Raw genomic sequence first — 17,950 nt, 5'->3', positions numbered from 1 at the left:
AAAGCCATTACACATCTGCAGTGGGTCAAATGGACATTAATAGGTAGTTCATTTTTCCATTTCCTGACCTTTGTGCATTTCCAGTCTAGCTTTACTGCTATGTTAATGCATCCTCTTCCATTTAACTCTGCTTCAGTGATGTGCAAATCATTGTGAAAATCTGAATCAAAATGAAAGAGCTGGCCCCGAGGTCAGACTGGCAAGGTTCTATGCTGGTCTGTGGGATTGATTCTCCATGTAGGCATATTAGTCACTGCAGCAAGATCTGCCAGCACAGAGCCAGAGGTACTCTTAGCATCTACAGAACGCATCCAGTAACTACACCCAACAATTAAGAGCAGTCCACATTTCCTGAGAGCACTTAAGCAATCTCCTGGGCACAAGCAGATGGATGTGAAACTACAGGGCAGTATAACTGAAGGCAGAAAACTGGAGTCCAGAAAAAAGGAGAAAAGTTAACAGTGCTTTTTCTCTTCTCTTTCTGGAAGATGTACAAAAGGAATGCTGTCCAGTGAACTCAGGAAAGCATGCTGAAAGGCACACATATTGCATTTCCAATTAAACGATTCTAGGAATTAAGATTTTCCCTGTATAACCAAACAAGGTCCTGTGTGAAAATAGCATTCCACTGTTTTTTGATGAGATCACTCCAAGCCTCTACATTGTAAACTACTTCTGTCTCATTGGGAGCCATTAACAATAGCATTCCACAAGTTTATACAGACAGAGTGATAACCCAGTCATCATTCACTACAAAAAGCACTGGGAAGCTTCTGCAACAGAATGCAGCAATGAAGGAAATTAATTTATTAATTTACCTCAAATTGTTAGCACGAAAACAGTATTGTCTAAGCAAACTGGCACAGCAAGGAATAAGAAGCAGCCATCAGACTAATGCATTAGCAAAAAATGATCTGAAATTATTGCCAACATTTGTAAAAGACATATTCAGGTATGCAACAACAGCTAGACATGCAGTATGGCCTCAATATCAAAACTCACAGAGATTACTGCAAGGAAATAATAAGAGGGTCAATATGGTAACATTTTAAACCGTGGTAACACTGCACAGCATCACTGTTCCTTTCACACTACAAGACGAAAGAACATTAGGAGCTGCTCACATGCTATTACCAAATACTCCGAAGTCCACAGTGCTAGCTTTTGCTGGTGCTTTATGACACACAGAACAGGAAATCTGTATTTTGGCTTGGTTGTAAATGCCAGCAGAAGGCAGGGAAGTGCCACTACACTGCTAAGGGATAACACAGATGCAGCACAGGGACTGTCTCCCTCCAGGGCAGAGATGAAGCACTCACCTGGTAGGGGAACACGGTCCCTTCCTAACAGACATCCCTGTGTCCAACAGCTCCAGCTTCACAGCCACAGCCCTAATGACTGCAATGCCAAAGACTAAGACCACTTCTCACCTTTTCAAACAAAAGGACATTACTTGTGTACAATAATCACTTCAAGTAAAAAACACATGATCATCATTCAACGCCTAGTAGTTTTCTGATCTGCTACTTGAAGTGAAGAAGCAAAACCTCAGCAGAGAGTAGTCCAAAAGAGTCTGTGTGTCTCACAAGAGATGATTTTTTGAAGTCCAGTCACTCTTCCCATCAGATCCAGCTGGACTTCACTGGTCTTCCAGGAGCTCTGTTTACTCCAAAAGTGTTCAAGAGGAAAGAGGTAAGAGCAGGGAGATGGCTCTCCTCTGCAGGCTGAAATTGCTGCTCCTCTATGTAAAGGGCAACTGGTATTCATACTGAGAGTGCCAAGAAGCTCTAACCACCCTGCTTCAGATTTCACACACAATAACGACCACTTACCTGAGGGACTTTCCAAACTGGTAGCTGCATTTCTTCTACATCTCCATGCAAAACACCACTGTCTCTAACAGCACTCACAGTGGCTCAGATTCACCCAACTCCAACTGAACACCTAAGTCACTAATTCAGGGATGCAAGCTCCCAAGACTTTCTGCATACGCAGAGGCAAGAGACAGGGCTCCTCCCAGAAAAGACTGAGACCAGACGAGGCCTTCTCTAGGATTATCCAGCTCCACCTCTCTTCATCTGTTCAGAGAGCCTGTGACTGGTGGGATCCCAGGTTAAGCCAGATGGGACGGAGTGAGATCTATGTACAAACATTTTGAACTCCACAATTTTATAAAGAGAGACACAGATGGGCAAAGCATTCCTGAGAGTGTCAGAGAGTCTTAGACTTAGAGTCTTCTAAGTACATTTAGGCAGGTGAAATAGAAATCATGAGGCAGATTAAAAGCACATACTAAACTCTACTATCTCATTATTTAAGAACAGTTTGGCTTTCTAGGCAGCACTATAAAATTATTACAACCTAGATGGTACTTCTGGAGGAAGAAAAAAATGAACTAATAAAAAAAATTACTCAGCATACCACAAACACTGTACAGATCTCCTAAAAATGTAATACCAGTAAATGTAGCTGAGGTTCACAGGGAAAGCTGTGAGGAAGCATTGCAACATTTAGGAGAATATGAAGGAAGTGCTACATAGTAAATATGACCTGTGGAAGGATATCCAGTAACACACCACATTTCCCAGGACTGTCAGCTACGATCACCTCTCTGCTCTAGAAGTGGGCCCACATTTCCCAACTGCACAGAGTCCAAAGACTCTTCCAAAAACTTTTTGCTGAAAAAAGCCTTGACTTCATACAGTGTTAGTTCTAAAAATCCCAGCATTCCCCGACGTCAGGGCTATGGTATACCTTCCACCCCAAGTGTTTACTACAAAAAAAAGGCTTGTGTGATTCCTGTACTGCACACTGACTGCTATCAGAGAGGAAAAAAAAAAAAAAAAAGAAAGAACTAAATCAAATGCATTCTATCAATCCTAGGCAGAACATATTACTTGCAAAATTCACACACGCACAAAAAAAAGGTAACAAAAAGCAACTAAGCTCAGATATTGAAAGTTTGTAATGTTGATTGGCCGCCCTTCAGACACAAAGGTGTACTATTGCACCTACCATGTACTATTTCTACCACTGGCACTTCTCTCTCTGCCCACTGTGCACAACACAAAGGGATGGATCCATTCACGTGTCTCAAGGAATCCCTCACTGCCATTAGCTGCAAAATCCCTCCATACATCTTGAGCATTATTCCCTGCAAACGGACAAAGAACTGCCTTCCTCTTTCCCTTGACTCTAGGCTACCAGCAAGGTCCCTGCTGCTCTCTGCCATGTCCGTAGATGACTGTGTCTTCCTTGTATTCTTCTCTTTCTTCTCTTGTAATTCTCAAAGCATCTCCCCTCACTCAGTAATACTACTTTCTCTCTCTCTTTTTCTCACTCCTAGACATGAAGGGATAGAGAACAAGGCACTAGGTGCTGCACAGCCATATGACAGACACTGGTTTCCATGTGGGGATGATGAATACAAAAAACAGGATGGATAGCAAGCAACTCTCTTCATTCATGGTTCCTTCCAGCTGACCATGGTTGCACACTCCCTGCACCACAGCAAAGAGAGCACTTTAAATCTCAGTTCATTCATTGCCTCTACACTCTGTTATGCTTCTAACATCTTCATTTCTTTTTAAGAGGAAAGAATTTTGAAGTGTCAGCATCTTAATCCCCTAAGGCAGAGAGGCAGGGCAGAAGCAGGTAGGACTGAGAATGCTGCTGGGTATTAATGCCTCCATCAACCACTTCTTTGATCCACAGACAACAAGAAGCCAGACACCAGCTCTCTGGGAACACCCTCAGCTCCGTCTTCCACCTTTCAATGAAGCCTGGAATATTCCCTGACATTTGGAAATTAGTTGGCCATGGAGATCCCATGTTATGCTATCTCCAGACAGATGCAGAAATACCACAAGTGTGCTTGATGTTGCTTCCAATGAAATTAAAGGCAAAACTCCCTCTGATGTCAGTGTGGAACAAGGTGACTTTGCAGAACAGAGCAACATCCAGATAGTTCTCAACAGCTGCAGCAAACAGTTGCACAACTAGAAGGGCAGCACCACAACTGGATTATCAGAACTTCGTGTTTTGACTAAAGCACTTTAAATGTTACCAAGCGTGCCACCACCTCTCTGTTGAAAAATGCACTAAGCACACAGAGCAAAAAATTGCCTTTTAGGACACAGAATCAAATCCCGTGTCTCAGAGTGCTGTCCAAGTGCTTCTTGAGCTCCGGCAGGCTTGGGGCCACGGCCCCTGCCTTGGGAGCCTGTTTTGCTTAATTTACTTGATATTACAGGTTTTTTAAAAACCAAAACTGTATCCAAAGAGACATTTTGAGCAAATCAGGACTTCTAGTTTTGCACTTAAGAACACTAAAGGAAAATACACGTATGCCTAGTAATTCCTCAGATCCAGTATTTTGCTGTTAAAAATAATCCTGATTCCATTCAAATCTTTTACTATTACTGATAAACCACAAAGCAAAGTTTAAAGGGTGAGATTTCTCTGCTTTTGGACAGGTGGAACTAGCCTAGATACTTATTTCCAAGCCAGATTCCTACTTAGTGCTTCAACTCAATTGAAGGTTGCTTATGTTTTGATTGTGTATAAATCATAATAAATTGTTATTGTAACTGTATTCATGAGAAATTAAAGAAATGCAAATGATCCCTCGAGGAAGTAAGCCATTCTAGTATTACAGTCTCTAGCCTGAGAACAAGAGTCAAATATTACAAAGAAAAAATGTGAGCTCGTCATAAAGGGCTCAAAAATTCTCTTGTATGAGGGAACAGCAGCTGTGTTCAGGGACCCTGCTTTCCTCTAACTCACTAGCAGACAGCCCCTAACTCCATGCCAGCCACTGCCATCACCAAGAGAAACTGGACACGCACTATGAGAAAGTGGAAGGGCTGCCGTGAGGTTAAGCTCTGAATTTCAGCCACCCTTACTCTGCTGCTGGTACAGCTCTAATACTGTGATCAGATGTCAATGTGCTGCATCACAAAATCTTGTGTACGGGCATATGTCTGTTCACGTTATTGTGGCAGGTTCTAATTTGATTTTTCTTTTTACTCTAGTTCAAACAGTTTGTGTCCTGTGTTCTTAAGATCTCAGGCGAGTTTTCAGATAAGAATGTTGGTGATAGAGACAAAAAAAAAAAAAAAGAATTATATTTTACTCACAGACATGAACATTCCTGAAAAAGGTTCAAGCCACATCTTCATTTCACTTTAACGAGAACCCTTAGCTAGAGCTAACAGCACTTTTTGTGCCATTGGTGCCTAGAAGAATTACAGTTTGTAAGACTGCACTTTTAAAAGTAAGCAAACAAAAGTTTTTGAATTTACTTTCCTAGTAACAACCTCTCTGCCAATGAAGTGCTCTAAATCCACTGAGGATTAGCTTCCAGTGCAATGCAATGAAAGGCTAGATTTTGAATAGCATTCATAAAAACCTGTGGAAAACTGTTCAGCTCTGCAGGTCATAAACTTGAGTTCTGAAAGAAAGACTGACAATCACACAGCCCATCATAGCAATCACGCTACTAACCACATCTCACTGAATGTCCTGCTGTAGGACCCAGTTCCATTCTGATCAGGACCATGAAGATTGTCTTGTGTCCAATTCTTTGTACAAATCAATTGAGAGCTGTTTGGTCTCTGGCTAGTCCATCAAAATTAATAGCATTTCTTGTCCTACAGGATGCTATTAACATAAAAGTTAATATTTAGCCTTGAGTTGTAAAATTGGAATTTTCAGAGAGGTTAAAATTTAGCTTTTGAACAGGTGAGCAGTTCTCAAGGACTGCAAGAATTCATTTTTGTTGAAGACCCGTGAACAGAAAAGACACTAATTTGGGAAGTTTATCACTTGTAATACATTAGCTCATAGACCACATACCAAAGTTTTGAGTAGGTGCTCTCTCAATATTAGTGATAAGCAGCTGACTACTTTGTTTTTCTAACCTCTAACTAGAAGTTGCTTATTTGTATTGAAGACAGTTGGATCTCACTGGGAGAGCACTCACAGAAACAAAAACAAACCAACAGCAGAATTATTGAAACTATTTTCCTGCAGCACTGTAATCTCATCACCACCAAATCTCTACCAAAATCCCATCATTTTCTTGTCCATATCTCTGAAAAAAAAAAAAAAAAACCAAAAAAAAAACCCCCAACACCTCAAGCAAGCAAGATTTAGATAAAACCCATCAGCTGGAACTGGTGGCAGGAGGTGGAAGGAACTGCCTTCCCCTGCCCAGTATGGTTCTATTATGTCTCCCCAGCCAACGAGACTTTGAAGAAACTCAATTATCTGACAGACAGCTACTCCTCTCTCTCCTGCTTGAAATTAGCCAATGGCTTCAGAAGTAATTAGTTATGGGAGTGACAGAGAGACAGAAAGTGCAATCATAGGAATCTTATCAGCCTGGGAAACCAGGCTATACAAATTGTAGTCAGCCTCACCAGTTTAACTGATTACTCATGCAAGGGAATTCACTCATGTGTGCATGTTTGCAGAAATAGGCGTTGGGGTTGCTTACAAGCAGTTAGGAAAATACAACAGAAGCCAAATCAAAGTGACTTTGTAGGAGCAGAATTCGACCTAAAATATAACATGGCACTACATCCTTTCCATACAGAGTCCAAAAACTGTAAGTACGAATGAAATGAAGCACATGCATATGATAAAATTCCAGCCTCCTGGCAAATCTGTTGTAATTTATTTTTTATCCCATGATAAAGGGGGTATCAAGCATGCAATCTTTCTTCAAGAAGTAAAGAAACACACAGAAATGAAAACTTAGTGTCATGAAGAATGAACTCATTTAGATTACAAGGTAAAAAAAATAAATCTCATTTACATTCTTCATTTTTAAAATCCCAGTTCCATTCTAGAATATACTTACATAAGAGTCAGAGATTATGTATTTGACAAAGCCTTCTCTGTGGATCATAGAATAATGCTTTTCAATACGCAACTAGTGCTGTAAATTGTTTAAAATCAAACAAATTAAACATTCATTGATTTTAATTAGTTCTGTCACACAGAATCTCACAAACTAATGGAGATTTTCAGGCAGTGTTTCTGTTGGCTTTGAAGAGACGGACCATATCTTGAGAAAACACTTGAATTCACAAAATACTTGCACACATCAAAAAAACAACACTAGGGTATGTCACAGAAGGCAAAGCTGCAAAATACTATGGATGCAATGCAGGTGTCCACCTTGGAAATTCTGAACGTAAATCAGCAGCGTATTTACCTTTTACAAAAACAACACAATTATAAAGCCTTTTATTTCAGATTTTTAGAAGCTTCCAGGAGACAACAGCTGATACAACACGAGGTTTTAAGGAGGCATCATGACTTCAGAGACACAGCTCACAGCTTGCCTGATGTCAGAGTGCTGTTCTGTGCTACAGACAGCAGCTCATACACATGGCCATGGGTCCATATCAGACATTTCAGTTGTTCTGCACAGAAACATTCTCTGGATGTTTCAGACTTTGCATCAGATCCTGACCTAGTAAGCCATTCAAGAGACTGTTCTATTCCTCAGTATACGAGGTCAGAAAGCCCTGCATCTTCACAGCCCTCCAGCTGAGAAGTATAACGAAAAGAATGGCAAGCTTATCACCAAATTTCACTGCAAGTACTCCCCTTCTAATCACTCAAATGCTAGTGATGCTTGATTGAGCTATTTTTTAATCCATGTCTTGCTGTCTGCGGGTGCCCCTCATTCCCCCTTGCAAGGCTGGCAGATAATAAGCAAATAAGAGAGAATCCTTCCTTCAATTAAACTGATACTGAAAACAGGGCTTGACATAAACAGGAAGAGGGAATTGTGCCAGAAAATAATCTATTTCTTAATTTTTTCCATTAGGACACACCTCTCATCCTAGCCAATATTTATGCTACTCTAATTAAAGACTTCAGGATAGCAAGGCCTCAAGCTCCCTAGCCACCTCTCCTCATTCCACCTGTGGTTTTGTCCAGCTGCTGCCTCTGCCTGGACCCTATTTCCAAGCTGAGGGCCTGGCAGAAAGCCTAGTGCTTTCCTTCACATGTGCAGGTTACTAAATTTGCTAAATCTTTTGCTAAATCTTTAAATTTTGGTGGATCTAATAGCTCTTCTTCCCATCTGACAAAGTTATGGAAGAGATGCAGAATTTGAAACATGCATCCTAGTGGATATCATTAGCAAAAAGCATGTATATAAAAATGTAAAAATATATAAAAATGTATATAAGCATAAAATAAAGCATTTGCTAAATGCCTTAGTTTTGATATACGGCAAGGCTTATGGCATGAAAATAGCTTCCAGGTATGGCTTCCCCTACATCTGCTTTTTTATAATAAAGAAAGATTCATATAACTGATGTTGGCTTTTTAATTTTTTTTGCTTAAGAGCTACACTGCAGAAGAACTTTTTGAAGAATTTCTCCATGTTGGGAACCACAGGGAGCAATTCTACACCAACAGTGTTTCACTTCACTAATATATCTTTTTACCTGATATATATCTTTTTATCTGATTAAAACCATGATCTCCCCATGTTTTTTTGTTTTTGTTTTTTAATTTTAATAAACCATTGCTTTGCATTTTAATAAAAACCAAATACTGCAAAAAGGGATGAAATAGACTGAATATAATGTAAAGTGTGTACACAAGCTTATTTTCCTAAGAACTGTATCAATGTAAACTTTCTTCCCTAATGAAAAAATAAGTTCAAATGAAAATGTTAACATGCTGTTCTTTGTATCATTTAGAGAAAACCTTTTCTAAAAACAATGTCTTGCACGAGCTAGTGCCAGCCACCATCTATGAGAGCACCAGCTTCTTTCCAAGACATTATTTGGCTTGCGCCAAACAGCAATTTTTCTGTTGCATTTTCACCTTTTCACTTCAGTCTTCCGTAGCCTATGTTGAGGTTTGGGTGCTTACATTAGGTGACTAACTTCTCTGTACCACTTACATGGGTAGGGGAGAGAAAAGAGTGCTCTGAAATACCAAGAGGAGATCTGCTGACTGCGTACATCAGGAAGCTAACATAAGGAACTAAATCAAGTGCTTGAACACACTGAAACCTGTGATAGTGCTCGGGCCCCACTAGAGTTTGGAATGGTCCTGCAGCTGGCAAGTCTTCAAACTGCTAACAAATATTGGCATTTAGCTCAATTATCTATATGCAACATAATGAACGGCTCATCCATAAGGTCAAGTATATATCCATGCAGGTACATGCTGTTCATTGCTATAGACCACACTGAGCATTTGTTTTAGCATTCCTGAACTAGTCCATGCTCAGATAGAGGAAACAAAATTTTCTTCACAATAATGACAAGAAAGAAGAAAAAGTTTGGTTCAACGTGTTTTCCATGCAGGGCAAAAGAACAGAGGAGAGAGGACAAGGAACTGGGGAATGACTCTCTTGTTTTTGTTTCTAGAGAATTTTTCTCCCCTCCAGACATAGGGGAGATTGGTAGAAACTGGGACAAAGCTGCAGATTCAGTTAAACTTCCATTAAAAGTTCTGTGATGTGTCTAACATACAGCCAGACCTTTGTGACAAGTGCCTGTGGGCTGCATCACTCAGACAAGGCTGAGTACAGCTGTCCTCAGACTGGGCACAGGAGACAGAAAGCACCACAACCAGATGAATGTGCTCTAGCAAGTAGTCAAATTGTTATCTCCCTGTCGTGACTTAGTGCAATATTTTCAGCTACCTACTTCCAGCAGGATTCTTGGTTGGAGGTATCTAACAGATGTGTAAGTAGCAGCGAGCGCTGAGCTTTTTCAAAACTTAGGAAAGTTCATCACCGCAGATGAACTTCAAAACACTGCAACATAGATCCTTCTGGTGCCCAAGTGAGAAAAACATTATGCCCTTACAATTTTCAAAGGTATAATGCAATCTGTTTTATGAACAGAAGTATTTTTTAATCATTTCTGCTATTAAGGGTGTCCTTCAATTGCATCTTTGTGGAATATGGAGATGACTTGCTGCAATGTCCACCTCTTGAGAGAAGATAAAGCTCCAGGGTGGAATGTGGTGGATGACCCACGTTAGGTCCCTAATCAATGTGACCTGCAACCTCAGCTGTTAGCAAACACCAGGGGAGCTTGCTATGCTGACACTAAGAAAACAACAGAGCATGGAGTGAGAGCCCCATGGCTAAACCCATCCTGCAGGGCTGGGGACTTGATGATACTGCTGGGGCTGGTGAACTACCCCGTTGTTGCCTCGAGCTGGCCCAGAGCCAGCAGTTTTCCACATTTCTGTCAAAAATACATTATGTTTTCTGAGTAAACTTTCCAAAACAAAGATATGTTTGACTAGAATCACTAAAGCTCCACCTGAAACTAAGAAAACAGAATAAAAATGGCTTAAGAGAAAAAAAATGGGAGGGAAGATATAATTGCAAGACGGTGCTGACTTCTGGGATCATTCAACAGGCTGAGCCTCTCTTCCACCCCCACTGGAATGCCAATGTGATAAGATTTGAACACCCAGTTACACAGAGTGCTTCTCCGGGAAACTTAGAATCTCTATAGAGCTGTTCCATGATTTAATGCAGTTGCAGTCAGCCATGTTATTCATGCTCTTGGTTAATCTCACATGCATTTATCACCAGCAAGTCAAAAGAATCTCTAATCTCTTGCTTTAACAAACCACACTGTTGCCATGGGAGTTCTTGCTGGGCCCAGCCAAATTTCTTAGGAGTGATTATGAGAGCTCATTCAAATGCTGCTAGGTGAATTGGGCCATGTGCTGTTGGTGAACCCATCATCATGGCAGTTCACATATTGAACATGACCGGATTTACACTGCCACATTGGACATCACTCAGAATCAAAGCTACGCCTAACCCGTCTGATATGAGGACAAGATGGAATGCGAGGGTGTTTATCTTCCTTCAAACTTCTTTGCCCTTTTCAAACAACACTCCTTACTTAGGAAAGAACGCGCCATCCTACAACAAACAAAATCTTCTCTTTCAGAGGGATATTTAAATTTTGGACAGTGGCCAAATTGAAATCCTTTTTTCTTCTCTTTTGTTTTTTTCTCCCTGGAGTAATGGAAAAAAACTGCTAAATCCTCTGGATATGTACTTACACAATGCAGTAATTTCGGAATTCATATTATTGGCACATGAAGTGTCAGGTGGCGAACAGTTTTCACAAGCTAGAACATTCAAGTATTACTTGTCACCAAAAGTAGTGTTCTTTCCATGACTGTCCAACACACCTTGAGATTATAGCACATACTTCTGGGAAAACTTACATGTACATAATGTGCAATATCACTGAGCTTACAGCTCTGGAGAGGTGAAAGGAGGAGCGCTGTTGAATGCTCTCACTAACTACTACAGTGCAAAATTAAACATAAAAAGGATACATCTTCATGAAAATGGAAGAATATAAGAACCTATTACATGGCTGTAAGGATACATCTTCATGAAAATGGAAGAATGTAAGAACCTATTACATGGCTGTTCACAGAATTCCTATTCTTCATAGAATTAAGGTTATTCGGTGGATTAGCAACAAAGAAAAATGTAAAAACAAACACACAAATGAAAACCCCAATAATAACAACATTTCAGTGACAGAAATAACACTCGATAAGCTTTAATGCACATTCTGGCCCTCCTTGACAATGCATAGCAGTTTAAAGAACTAAGCTGTGCAGGAAGATGCATACAGCAGCAGTGTTTTATGCATGCAGATCATCTCACAGGTCCCCTAGAAGTGGTTAGTGACAGTCAGACATTCCTGCAGCTCACACATTAGTGTCTGCTGTGATGGCTGATTTGTGTCTTGATGACTCCAAATTAATTCATGGTCAAAAGCTGCAGCTTTCAGGAAATGCCTTGTGAAAGTGAGTGGTTGATGCATTCTGTGCTTTGCCTATGCATAAACACGTGCAACTGAAACGTTACAGTTGCCTGCTGCTCCCAGGACCTCCTTGCTAGGATCTTAAGACAATTACCATGTCTTGAGTGAATTGTTGGGCAGATCACGTTAAACACAAAACTAAAACAACACTGATATCAGATGGCCACTTCAGTTTGGAAACAAAACAGAAACAAGACAGAAACAAAACAGAAACAAAAGGAAAGATCACTTCAAATGGAGCTTCATTGGACATGTTATTGAAAAGATGCTCAAATTAGCTGAGCTGCTTTATTTTATCTTAAATACGGACCAGGGGCAGCTGCAACGAGCTCTGAGCTTTGGCACATTCCATTATGAATGACAGTGAATTTATAATGGAATGGTATGGATGGGGTTTATAATCAGAAAAACACACTGACCTTAACACTACACAGGTGGAGCAGCATAATGACCCGCCAATTGTAAGCGCATCAATTCCTGGGGAAAAGTTCAATGAGGTTAACTCAGCATGTATCCCATAACCAACATAAGCGACATTTAAAAACATTGTTTTTCTACCCAAACTGTCTTTGCCAACGTTTTATTAATTGACTTGATTCACTGTTCGGCACTGAGTTTATCTTAACCACAGTAACAGCATACAATATTATCCTTCAATACACCAGGATGTTGTCATGCACTTCAACACCGAAATATACACGGTTAAAAAATCAGAAGAGGATTAGCTACAGTAAATTTTGCAGACAGAATCAGTCGTTATATTCATTTAACTCAATAAGCATCTGAAAGAGAGCAAGAAGCAGCAGCCTGGGTATAACAAACAACACCATCAGTGCATTTTCAGCTTCCTCGTAAAATCTGCATGTTGAGGGAGCTTAGATAGGTGGCAGTCAATTCGCATTTCTGTTTCCCATCAATTCATTGATATTCTTGTATATCTGCAAAGGAAGTTAATTTCTATGTGACGTACTTAGCAGACACAGGATCCAACATAATTTTAGTAGTTCAAGATCAGACCACAGAACAGCAAGTGAACCTCTACTTCTCTCATTAACCTCAATTAGCACTTCAAAACCTCCCATCGTACCAAACTGTACAGCAAGAAGTGATGGAATAAGGAAACTTTAGTCTGAATCAGGGAAGCTAATCAGCAAGGACAGAAGGCTTTCGAAGCATGCACTAATACAAATTTTCAATACAAAAAAAAATGCAAAATTAGTCCACAATTCATCTCCAGGAGCATTTACAGTCTGTATTTTCAGTTAATTCTCTCTGCTTATCTTCTGTGACTGAGTACTCTGACATTTTACAGCTGAGTAGCTGCACTAGCAGAGAAAGCTCCTCAGCAACAAGATGGTCAAATACTCCCATTTCAGGGAACCAAAGAACCACATAGAAAAGACCGTCAAGATCACTAGCTCCAACCATCAACTTGACCTGCCAAGTCCCATCACAGACCATGTCCCTTAATGCCATGCCCACGTCTCTTAAATACCTGCAGGAATGCGAACTCCACCACTGCCCTGGGCAGCCCATCCCACCACCATACCCAGGGCAGAAATTCTTCCCAATGTCCATTTAAACCTCCCCTGATACAAGCTGAGCATTGCCTTATCACGTATCACACGAGAAAAAAGACTAGCACTCTATCACCCCACTCTAAAATTCATTCTCACCAACTGTTTCCAATGTGTACTCAACAACAGCTGTGAAGACAGAAAAACAGTCTTACAACAACACGATCAAAACCAATAAGACTGTTAATTCAACAAAAGCATGAAAATGAACAAGACGATGAAAAGAGAAAGGAAAGGCAGGATACGTTCAAAAACATTCCATTCAAAAAAGGTTTATAAAATGAAACAATGCCAATTAGATTTTCAAAATACCTCACAGGCAAGAAATTAAACAAAGTAAAAGTGCATGTTGCATTTTCATCCCCCTTTACTCTTCAAAAGACACTAAATCTCATGGACATAATCCATTTTATTTCCATATTTACAACCTATAATTTGGTCACTTCTTTCGTTTAATGAAAAAGTGTATTTACGTTGGATACAAGGGCTCCTCTGAAAGCAATGGCTTCTGTTTTTTTATATTGGCCCCTTATGTCAGAGGCGGATGCTGGTGGTATGGCAGCAGGGGGCTGAACCCTCCCACCAATACTGTTACTCACTTTGTTGCTGTGTGACAGATGGCAGCAGAGGGGCAGTCTGACAAAACAGCATCTGACACTGAAGTGTGTGTGAAACAAAGGCATATCACCGAATTCATCGATGCGGAAAAAAAATTACACCCATTGATTTTCATGGACATTTGCTGAACGTTTATGGAGACCAAAAGGAGTGAGGTAGTGGGCGGTGCGTTTCAGCAGTGGCGACATCAACAGCGGATCACCTCCACTGTTGCAGATTCTTACGAGCTCATTATGAAGGCTCTTGCTCAACATTAGCAAAAATACAGAGCTAATGGTGGTGATGATGTGGAAAAAAGTTATCTCAGCCAGGATAAAAACGCTGGAGGAACAGATTGTGAAGAACAGAGAAGAGCTGTGCTGTGTGTGCGGCAGAACTACTTGCAGCCTGAGCAGCCATTCATTTCCTGGCTGAGAACAATGCAGATCTTCAACAAAGCCACTGCTGCATCCTAAGAGTAAGGAGTTTCTTCTGAGCTCTCTAAACAAGACAAGAGTAAAGTGACAAGTAGAAAGGAGAGTGCCCTAGGCAGCAGCTTTCCTAACCTATTTCTTCTGGGAACCCTGGAGAGTTCAAGCTCACTCGGTCAGTATTTACTTCCTCTCTCATCATTTCTGTTTTTATCTCACCCACCCCTTCCAACACCTTCTCCTTCATCACCCATCATTTAACATTAGGGTTTCTTGTTTGCTATCCAGCTCATACAGGCCCAGCTGTGCCTCAACACCATGCTCTCCCTCCCAGGTTTATCTCCTTTGTCTCTCCTTTTAGAGTATCTCCTTTATTCCTCCTCCACTTCTCATTTCCTTCTGCCTTGTCCCTTTCCGCACAGAAGCTGTTTCCAGCTCCTGCAGCTGATGTTTGACCCTCACCCCTGCCTCTTCAGCTGTATCAGAGCAGCTTCTGGATACTCTGCTCATCATCCAAGCTTATTAGCATCTTCTTAATACAAACCAAGCCCTGTGTGAAGTGGTCCTTAAGCTTACATCTCCCTGTGCTACTCGGCATCTTCAAATGCCTACTCAAAACCATATTTTGGGGGGAAATGAAACTATAAACTCCTGATCATGGTGAAGTTGACATGCAACCAACTAATATCAGTATTTATTTTATATATGCGCACAACTACCTATACACAATTGTATTTCCACGGTATCCTTGCCCCTTTTATCCTCTGATTTTATTTTCAGTATATTTCTATATTGGTTGCACTTAGCCTCTGAACTGCTTTGTGCCTTGGGGCAGCCAGTGCAGTAATTAGCACAGGCAATCTGCAAGCACAGTATGTTGTACTGGTTAACAATAATGCAGTCTGTACAGGAAAACCCATCCAAGGCCAAAAAATTATTTCACCAGCAGTCAACACTTAGTTGCTAGAGTCAGGGAGTGCTTGTGCTCAGCTCCCTGTGGGCTTGATACCTCTTGCACTGGGCTGATCTGGCACTGCAGACAGAAACTCAAGCACTGAAACACCACAGTCATGTTACCAACAATATTAACAACTGTATTAATAACAAATAAAGTAGATATGCTTTTTTTTTTCCCATACAGATATAGATATGCTCTTCTGTTTCTCTGTTACTTCATTTACACCAGCCCCCAGCATCAGTTCCAATATGTCATTAATTAACAGTTGCTGCTGCATGCTTTAAGCATAGTCTTTGCCTTGAAGGGATCAGAATGACAGTTAAGAGATCAGAGTGAGTTTTTCAAACTTCCTCAGGTAGATGGATATTTGAAAGGTTTTTCTATAAAGATCAAACAAGAAAAAGAAGTGGTACTTATGCTGGAAGTGTTTGTTCCTTCTGTCTCAACAAGCAAAAGCATGTAAAAAAAAAAACCTTGTAGTTTTCAATTTCACTAACCATTCTTGCTATCTGAAGCCACTAGTTTCACTCCTCTAGCTACGGCAGGAAATACATAAAATCCCTTAGAATAGATGCTCAGTCCTGTGACTGCAAGTAAAATCTTAACAAATTATCATGCATAAATTAGCTAGCTGTCTCACAAACCAGTACAAAAATCAGTCATTTTCAGTAGACCGGAAAAAAAAAAAAAAAAAAAAAGTAACATAATTAGGAAAAAAATACACTAATTGAGGATTTAAATTGCATGGAGAGATCGGTCTCACCTCGGTGCTGGGGAAGGTTATGGAACGGATAATCTCAGGACCCATCATGGACCAATTAAAGGTCAACCAGGGGATCAGGCCCAGTCAGCATGGGCTTATGAATGGTAGATCCTATTTGAGAAACCTTGTTTCGTCCTATGACAAGGTGCCCCGGTTTAGTGGATGAAGGCAAGGCTGTCGATGTGTTCTACCTGGACTTCCGTAAAGTACCACTGTTCCCCACAGCATCCTTATGGAGAAGCTGGCTGCCCACGGTTTGGATGGGCGTACGCTCTGCTGGGTGAAACACTGGCTGGATGGCCGGGCCCAAAGAGCTGTGGTCAGTGGAGTTAAATCCAGTTGGCTGCCAGTCACAAGCAGTGTCCCCCGGGGCTCGGTACTGGAGCTGCTTCTATTTAACATCTTTATTAACCATCTTGATGAGGGATCGAGTGCACCCCCAGTGAGTTTGCAGCCAACACCAAGCTGGGAGGGAGTGTTGATCTGCCAGAGGGGAGAAAGGCACTGCAGGGGGACCTGGACAGACTGCATCGATGGGCTGAGGTTACTGTATGGGTTTCAATAGGGCCAAGTGTTGGGTCCTGCATTTTGGTCACAACAACCCCAGGCAACCCTGCAGGCTGGGAGAGGAGTGGCTGGAAAGCTGCCTGATGGAAAGGGACCTTGGTGTAGTGATGGACAGTGGGCTGAACATGAGCCAGCAGTGTGCCCAGGTGGCCAAGAAGGCCAATGGCATCCTGGCTTGGATCAGGAGTGCTGTGGTGAGCAGGACAACAGAAGTCATCCTGCCCTGTACTCAGCACTGGTGAGGCTTCACCTCGAGTGCTGTGTTCAGTTTTGGGCACCTAAGTACAGAAAGGACATGGAGGTGCTGGAGCAGGTGCAAAGAAGGACAAAAGGGCAACAAGGCTGGGGAAGGGCTTGGAGAAGATTCCCTATGAGGAGAGACTAAAGGAACTGGGGCTGTTTAGTCTGGGGAAGAGGAGGCTGAGGGGAGACCTTATTGCTCTCTTCAAACATGAAAGGTGATTGCAGCAGAGGAGGGTTGGCCTCCTCTCACTGGTGACAGGACAAAGGGAAATGGCCTCAAGTTGCACCAGGGTAAGTTTAGGTTGGAAAACAGGAAAAACTTCTTTACAGAAGGGTGGTTAAGCACTGGAATAGGCTGCCCAGGGAGGTGGTTGAGTCACCATCCCTGGATGTGTTTAAAAACTGCTTGGATGTGGTGCTCAGGGACATGATTTAGCAGAGGGTTGTTAGAGTTAGGGCAGTATCTCAATTCTATGAGATAAACTTCAGTTGCCTGAAATTTGTCTCAAAATTAGTCACATCTGTTGCAGAAAGCACTCCAGCTTTCTCAAGCAAAGACAAAAGATTTGTACATATGAACGTAAAATAAAACCTGCAATTGTTCCATATCACAAAAATTAATAAGGTAACAACAACCACATGGCATATTGAGGTGAGATCTTCCATCTGCTACTCTGTTAATCTACAACATTGTTCTCAATTTGCACCCGTCTTGGAAAGCATCAGGTAGCTGTAACAACAAATAGCTGACATTACTCAAAATGCTGATACATTAAGTTGTGGTTCAGAAGCAGATTCTGAACCAAGACCATCCATGTAGCAAGGAGACACCTGTGGAACAAAGAACATGATTTCTGCCCCCAACACAGTGAAGTCTTGGAGGCAGCCACCCACCAAGTGTTTGAGAGGAAGAAAAACTGAAGAGGAAACAGTATATACTGTAGTAGTAAATCATG

General features: G+C 41.3%; 1 protein-coding gene across 7 annotated transcripts in view; it reads right to left on the bottom strand.

The window, feature by feature from the left end:
* The window catches only part of HECW1 (HECT, C2 and WW domain containing E3 ubiquitin protein ligase 1), a 244,083-nt gene that overhangs the window by 167,680 nt on the left and 58,453 nt on the right, over window positions 1-17,950 (bottom strand). For 2 of the 7 annotated variants that reach the window (XM_048952252.1, XM_048952251.1), the window contains exon 2: window positions 12,278-12,335. The exons of the other annotated variants lie outside the window; for them this stretch is intronic. In XM_048952252.1, the coding sequence (XP_048808209.1) occupies window positions 12,278-12,304 (27 nt within the window). In that variant the 5' untranslated portion in view covers window positions 12,305-12,335. The remainder of the gene's footprint in view (window positions 1-12,277; window positions 12,336-17,950) is intronic. 7 annotated transcript variants of the gene reach the window in all.

This window comes from Lagopus muta, chromosome 7 (assembly GCF_023343835.1).
Source record: "Lagopus muta isolate bLagMut1 chromosome 7, bLagMut1 primary, whole genome shotgun sequence".
Classification (NCBI taxonomy): Eukaryota; Metazoa; Chordata; class Aves; order Galliformes; family Phasianidae; genus Lagopus; species Lagopus muta.
The sequence above is the reverse complement of the archived record's forward strand: the minus strand, read 5'-3'. Positions and strand labels throughout refer to the sequence as shown.